Source organism: Gymnogyps californianus, chromosome 1 (assembly GCF_018139145.2).
Source record: "Gymnogyps californianus isolate 813 chromosome 1, ASM1813914v2, whole genome shotgun sequence".
NCBI lineage: Eukaryota > Metazoa > Chordata > Aves > Accipitriformes > Cathartidae > Gymnogyps > Gymnogyps californianus.
Genome location: NC_059471.1, coordinates 69343470 through 69351363, shown reverse-complemented (window position 1 = coordinate 69351363; position 7894 = coordinate 69343470). Strand labels below are relative to the sequence as shown.

The following is a 7894-nucleotide window of genomic DNA, read 5'->3' as shown; positions in this document are numbered from 1 at the left end:
TTCAGTGGACTTGAAGTGATTAGAACATAAGAAAAAGCTTACAGGGTGAAAGGCTCAGTAGCTACTTTGGAGTTTTAGCAGCAGTTAGTATCATGTGAAGTGCTGGTCCTTGCACTAGTGTAACAGTCTGGTAGGAGTTCTGTTTTGTGGGTGGCTTCTTGGCAGTGGTTTAGAGTCTAGGCTATGTTTTGTTGTAGTTCAGTCGCTAGGAGCACGTGTGTGTTGGTATGTGTTAAGGAGTGATATGCAGAACTGTACTGGAGTAATAGCATGATGCTGCATGGTAGCAGCCTTGTTTTCAGCCAGTATGCTTTCCAGCCTTGTCATGTTTCACCTACCTTTCCCTAAAGCTGGGACCATTTTGCCGTCTATTGTAGCGCTTGGGGGACAAGGTGCAAGCCATGCTGCTCTTACTACCTGCCACTACCCCCTTAGCTAATAGTGATCATTCTTCTCTCAGCAAAGTACTAGAGCAGAGCTGCAGTGTGCTGAGGGATTGCCAGACCCCAGAGGAGAGAGTGAGTGAGGTGCTTGCCCTCCTTTGGGAGGTATGGATATAAGAGGGAATTTTATGGCTATTCTTTATTACAGCCTTTGTCATAGAATGAAGTCACCAAAGGATAGAATTTATTCATTCAGTGAGATCAGGTTAGCATGGTGTGCACTTCAAAAATGTCAGCTAGCCAAGTTCTGCAAATGGTGTACAGAAAACCAGATCTGATCTGATGCATCTGTTTAGCTTGTTGAATTAATGAGAGAGCAATGACCTGTGAGCACTTTACACTTGGTAAAAAAAGAGGCAAATTCAAGAGTGGTGGCCGGAACTAGGAGCAAACTTTCCCTACCCAGTTACACACAGAGTAAGTATATTCCTAATTCTTCTTTCCACATCTGAAGATTCCTGTTGGAAGTGTGACATATTACTTTCCTCCTTTTGCTGGATACAAATGAATTCCATCTGGAAGGGGTACCAGGATCATACATTGCATAACGTGGTCATATTTCTTGAAGTTTGCTTTGGGAAGAGAGTTATCTTCCTTTGGATTGTTTCCTCTTGATTTTACTGTCCTGCCAGCATGCTGTTGCTGACAGTTGCCTTTGCAGCAAACATGTAGCAGAAACGATGCTAGAGGAAAGGGTATTACGTGTTGCAATACAGAACAAAATTAAAGCATGACCTAGTATAGAAGTTAAACTTCTGACTTTTGCAAAGATAAATGTCTTTTTGAACTCCATGCTTGCTGAGAAGAACAATATTTTGGTTTTGAGTTTAGAGCCTATGAACACATTTTTATCAGCTGCAGTCGATTCAGTATTTTCACACAGTTGTTCCATTTTGCTGATAATTGTCCCACCAACTTCAGTTAGTAGAAGACTATGTTGTATCAGCAAGGCCCACCTGAGGACTGTCTAAACTCCACAGTTTCAAATGACTGGGTGCAAAAAGGGTTGTGTTTGTATGGCTTACGTTGTGTTTCCTCAGACTGTGAAAGCATTTTATATGTAAATATCTAATATGTAAATACCATTAAACCGCAATCACAGTTTTGTTTTAAATGATTTTATTTTGAAAAATACAATGTGCAGTGTAATGTCGACTAACTGTAATACTGACACTGTCAATCAGAACTTGTACTTCACACAATGATCAGCTAGTCATGCAATAAAATATGTACCTTTTATGAAGCACTCCCACTTCAACTGTTTTATCATTATCTCTTTGTGGCATGGCACAAATCCTTGTACATTGAAACACCCTCTACATTCGCAGTCTTTCTACACACTTGACAGCACACACTAGCCACATAGCTCAAGAACACTGAGGCGAGACCACAGCCTTATTGAAATTGAATGGTGTTTGCCATTGATTTCAGTGGGCTGAGGGTTTCACCCTGAATATCCATCTATGAATGTATTGCGCGTGGCCATTGTAATCCTTGAACTCTATCACTTGCTTGTAACTGGAATATTTAGTGGAAGGGAAAAAAAAACACAAAAAGAGTATGTTATGTCAATAACACCCGAATGGTTTTACGTCTCAGGTTTTGCATTAGTTTTGGTTAGCTGTAGAAATCTTAAACACCAACACTGCTACTAGAGATTTTTAAGTTGTTTTCCCTCCAGATTTGGAGAGTTTGAAGAAAAAGATTAAGTAATGTTAATAGTACAGCGAAACACAGAGTGGCAAAGCTAGTTCCGAACATCCGTGTATTTCAGACTATATATTGCAAGCACGGCTTTCCTCCCCTCTCCCCACCTCTTATTTTGAGCTTTAAATATCCTTCCCACATTCAGGGCAAAGGATGTCATCCCTTTCTGTGAGGAAGCCGCGACCCACTAACGAGAGAGAGCACTTCTTACAGTTAAAGCAATCATTATGCCACTGCCGTTCTTCAAAGGAGATGTACTTGGTTCCTCCGAGTCCTGTTTGAAAACCAAAAGCATTCTGTTACAAGAAAAGAATAGCACATCAGCCATCAAATGATGCTATTTCAGACTCCCCTCATGGATTGCTATGGACATCCGACATATAGTAGTGAAACAATGCCATTGTGACAAATCTATTTGTTGCTGCGCTAATTTTGCCACCCTTATTTTGTAGCAAGTAATATTTTCATCCTCAGATAGTTCTGTTGCTTTCAGCGAAGTTAGTGAACTAGACTGTTATCACTGGTGATAATGGCAGAAATGAACTTTCAAGGGATGGCGCTCCGATATGCAGCAGAAGAAAAGGAAAGCAACTGCCCCTGAACAGAAGTCTGATAGTTTTTTACAGAATTTTTTATGGCGTCTGAGTAAGTTAATTTTGTTTTGTAAAAATGCATTTAGATCCTTAAAAAGTCTGACAGGTTGTGTCATGACTTGATTCATAGCTTTGAAGGAAGAGCGCCTGAAGAAAAGAAGCAGATTAGCAAACTGCAAAAAGCATTTGAGTTTGAGGCTATGGAGGTTATCATAAGGGTGTATTGAAGTTGTACAGGAAAAAAAGAGAAAAGGGATGAATGTCTCTTAGTAGTAATTATCTCTTGCTTAACCTCAGAAATGACAAGCAATTTGAATATGATGCATTGGAATGACTAGCTGGAAGTCAGTGAAAAGATTTAGTTGGGCATATCTCTTACCTGATGAGAGGGTTTTTTTGCCTTTAGTAGCAACATTGTGAAAAAAACCAGCATATGACAGAAAGGACTGCAATATTCAAGAGAGAAATGCCTCTTTCACACGAACAGGAAACAGTACCTGTGGTGTTATGCACTGACTTTTCTAGGAGCTATGCAATCAAGCATATGTTAGTGAGGGACAGGCACAAGGGCAGAGCAATAACAAGAGAGAAAACGTCCAGATGTAACTCAGATCTGCAGTCTTGGACTGTAAGGATCATGCTGTTAAATGCTGATTACTTCATAGAGGAGGTTATATTTTTATGCGAAGTGTTTCATAGTAAAGCTCTAAGCAGTTGCTCCTTTAAGTACTTTTGTACTGGAAAGCAGTATCTAAAAGCCTGGTGATTTCTCAGTTGCTGTCCTGAAAAGTCAGGGAAGCAATGCGCTGTGCTACAGTGTGAGGTATAGGCTAGTTAGACATTTTGTGCTGGTGAAGGGACTGTTGTTGCTGAAGTCAGTGATCCTTCTAATGAACGCAAGTGGAATGACGTACGGAACGTGCATATCCCACTAGATGCATAGCTCTGTTACTCTGTCCATACCATGTTCCATGAAAATCAGCTGAAAAGGAGGAAACTTCAATTTAAGGACCTCTCCCATTTCTTTTTGTTAGGCACTTGAAAGGCATCGTAAGTATTTAATTTCACACATCTTGAATTGTATAGTGTCTCGAGTCTCTCAAGTTATTCCAAATGAATTATTGAACCATTTTTAATATTAAAAGCAGTTCATTGAAAAAAACCCTCAAAAAGGCACTGGCCATGAGAGACCTACCACTGATTGGGTTTGTGCATCCAGCACACTTTTTGGCGTAGAGGTTGCAGAAGCAGCTCAGGCAATATGCGAACTCATCCCTGGAGGTAAAGCGTTGTCCAGACAACTGCTTCTTGCATCCAGTACAGACGAAGCACTCCTTATGCCACGGCTGCTCCCGGTAAGTAACACCTCCTGTAGTGATAGCCTGTTTTATGGAAAGTAAGACAGAAAGTGTTTTCTTGAGGGCGGCAGGTTTGTATCTTGATTTGGTAGAGAGGAAGGGTGATGAGGTTTTTGTGGGTGGGAGGAGGGAAAGAAGGCTTAACAGCAGCAAAATCATCATTTTGGCTGGAGTTGACCTTGAGAAAATCATGCAAGTGATTTATTACAATTTCCTAGTTTATACAAAGAAGCCCCATACTAAAAGTACTTTATTCTCCATATATTGTATAATCTCACTCTCAGTTGTCCTCTTTCTTTTTAAAGCTAGTCTTTGTATGTCGCTTTTCATATGCATGTGCTAGGATTTGTCTCATCTCTGTTCCTTCACCTGTCCCGTTCTTCATGGTGAAGGAACTACCTTTCGTGTTTCAACTTCCCTGTTACTTTCCTTGGCAAAGACTGTTTTATTTCAAATTTTAGCTGAAGTCTTTGCTCTCTGCTTCTCCGGACTTTGTCTGGGGTTTTTCTCTTACAACAAGTTGTTGCCTACAAAAACAGCTCCCCTGATGTTAGACAAACTGAACTTTTTTTGATCCTTTGAGTATTCCTAAGAAGGCTGTAAAATTGGACAGTTTAATTTTTCTTCCTTTCTTCCCTAAAGGGAGATTCCCTGGGAATCAGGCTTGTATGTGATCATGCTCCCTAATATGTGTATTCATCTGTGTCTTTACCTCTTTCCCAAGTATTTTTGAGCCTGTTCTCAAATGTGGTTAAAATTGGACACTAGACAGAATTTTTAAGATACAAAACTCCTAGAAGCTTCAGAAAATGGATGGATGGATAGGAGGTAGTAAAGGTAATTAGGTATACTTTAGGTCAAAGGCTGAAAGAAAAAATTAGCCTTTACCTGTTTTGTTTTGTTTTGTTTTGCCTGTGCAGCAGCAGCAAAGACGCAGTCGTTTCTGGCCAGCTAGTATGTCTGACCAGACTGCAGCTTTGCTTGACTGGAAGGGCAAACGAGCAGGTAGCACACGTGGAAGAAAGTCTGGGTGTGTGGGCACAGGTGGTGGCTGGAAGTACGCAGAGGGCGAGGGGAGACAAAGAGGAAACGGTGGCAGTGGGAAAGGGAATTTACTGTGGTTATAGCCGTAGTTTTGATTCCTATGCATATATCCATAGGAAACTGGGATTTGTTAGTTCCCTAAGCGATGAGACGATTCTTTTTAGGAAAGAATTCTAAAATTCTTATCAGTGTCTGTGTATAGAATTTAGGAAATTTACAAAGAAAAGGTCCTTAGCCTAGAAAGTCATACTCCTGAGCATATTGAGTTTACTAGTGTTTATTTCAGGAGCAGCATTTGCTCTGTGTAAAGCTTATCTCTCTGTCTTGAACATCATTAGAATATTAAAAAATGGTCAGTGTTAGCTCATCTTCCTTCCAGTTGAGATGTTCAGGTATATGATATATGATGGGTTATATTGGAATGAGGTTATTCCACTGCAGAGTTTTTATTTTATTTTGTTTTGTTTTAAAATGTGTTCTCTGTATGCTTTCAGTACAAAGGGATCTTTAACCCTGAGTAAGAGAATTCTCGTTGTAGTAAATGCTGTGCCTGGTGCAGGATGGGAACTGACATTGTATCATCTCTTAAAATCAGTTGATCCTGAATCTTTTAACACACATAGAAAAGTAAGATATTCTACCTACTTGGACGTAAAATGGGATGGACTTCAATCCCTTAGGTTTTAGGTAAGTAAAATGAGAGCACTACCTTCTTGCACTGGACGCACTGCATGGCAAACTGCTTTTCATAGCAGGGTACGCAAAAGTTTTGATTGTCCTTAGGGATGAAACTCTTTGTCCCGATAGGCTGTTGGCAGCGGTAGCAGATAAAGCAGGTCTCGTGCCAGCTGTTGCCCTTGTATTCCATCTTCCGAGTACCTGTAACGAGACCAGAGCATCAGCTGAACTTCTGGCTGAGACGGATGCAATTTGTAGCTCTTGTTTGCCCGACAGCTGGCTGTCAGTCAATCAGCAGGGCAGCTACGAGCTGGAGGCTATTGCATGTTCCTACCAGCTTTGCATAGCGTTGGGTACCATTTTAAGTTTTTGGGGAGTGAGTGGTTCTTCTCCTCCTATAAAGAAGAGAAACATTTACTGCTCATAATGAAGGCTTAGGACACCTTTTTGTGCTATTATTAGAGTTAATAATGAATTCTCATGCACAGGAAGATTCTGGGGAATTGGCGAGGCACCAATAAAAGCTGCTGTTAGTGCTGAGTGAAGGTAAGGCCATTCCTCGTTAAAGTTTGATATCATTCATTCATGCAATTGTTTCTTTTTCAGACAGCTGCAAGGTACCTGGCTAATTCCTGGCAAGTTTCTTGCCTCCCTTTCCCAGTAAAGTATAGTCACTGTCTGAGACAAAGGATTATTTCATATCTGCTCTGGGGCCTTGTTCCTGTCCTCATTGAGGTCTGCTCTAAATTTGCAATGGTTTCCAGCTCTGCAACACCTATCCTAAATGTTTTTCTGTCTCTTGAAACTTTCAGTAAGAAAGAAGCTTTCTCTCTGACTTCAGTTGTATTTAAACCATAGTTGCAATGTGAAAGGAAGAAAAATCTTTAAACAATCCTTTACTGAAAAGCAGAAAAGTGGTATGGTAGTTAGGAGCTGAATGTACTTGTCAAGAATGAAGCTTTAGGGTACAGATACTGTACTTTGCAAATTCAGTCCACTGTATGACAGGCGGACTCCGAGCCCTTCCAGGAAATTGGAGATGCCCTATTATATGGACAAATTTCTTTGCACACTATGTAATTTCTTATGTACCAGTTTGAGTCAGAATATTTGATACTGGCCATAAGGGAAAACAAACAAATGATGCTCCTACTGCTTTGCGTTGCTCTTGAAGCCTGTAGCAACAAACGTGATGTCAAGTGCTTGGAAGACTGACAAGTTGATCGTGTTGGCTAATGATGAAGAACCACACTAACTCCTTTGATGCCAGCTCTCCCCACCCCCATTACTGCAGGGTGAAGTTTTACCATTTTTCCCTTCTCAAGCATTAATTCCTCTTTGTTTACTACTTGCATATTCTTCTTCTTTTTCTTTTTTGGTCTCATTAAATTCTGCCCAGAGGCATACTTCAGGATTTTTATTTTTTATTTTTTTTTAAAGAATTGACTTGCAGGACTGTAGTAAGTGAACTGTTAATTGTCTTTCTGCCTGATGCTTACATGCTTGAATATTTCTGATCCATTTTATTAATGGACACCTTTTAAGAATTATGCCGTCTCTGTGCTAGTAACTTTCTATATCATACCAAGGAGCAAATAAATCAGTCCTTGAACGAATGATGTTCTGGAAAAAGGAGATGTGGATAATTTTTTTTGAATAGTCTAGAATTTTATTTTCACATTTTTAGCTGTTCTCTCTTTGGGGTTGTGTTGTCACTGAAACTCAAGGCAGGGGGAGCCCTGTTTCTTAGCTGCTGGACTGAAGTCAGTGGGAGTTTAGTTTGCAGAAGAACTGAAAGATCAAGCTTGTAATTACTTTAGTATTTAATGGGCATGTCATGATAATGCTTTATTAAATCTGAATTGTACATTCAGTGGAGCAAAGCAAAGGGCAAGTGTAGCATTAACAGTCTCCATAAGGGTATCCAACCACTTGCTGGCTCTTTCAAAATGAATTATGCTTCAGCTGGTGATCACAGTGCTCTGGTGTAGCTCCTGGGATAACATGGTGTGCTATGTAAGTAGAAAATACATGCTGGGTGTCCTGCTCTCTGAATGTGGTGACATCATGG

General features: G+C 40.3%; 1 protein-coding gene across 4 annotated transcripts in view; it reads right to left on the bottom strand.

Annotated features, from left to right (window-relative positions):
* Positions 1-1545: 1545 nt before the first annotated feature.
* FHL2 (four and a half LIM domains 2) overlaps positions 1546-7894 on the bottom strand; it is a 43892-nt gene continuing 37543 nt past the window's right edge. For all 4 annotated transcript variants that reach the window (XM_050907858.1, XM_050907832.1, XM_050907849.1 and 1 more), the window contains exons 4-6: positions 5855-6024; positions 3939-4125; positions 1546-2424 (exon numbers count right to left, since the gene is read on the bottom strand). In XM_050907858.1, coding sequence (XP_050763815.1) covers positions 2273-2424; positions 3939-4125; positions 5855-6024 — 509 coding nt within the window. In that variant the 3' untranslated portion in view covers positions 1546-2272. The remainder of the gene's footprint in view (positions 2425-3938; positions 4126-5854; positions 6025-7894) is intronic.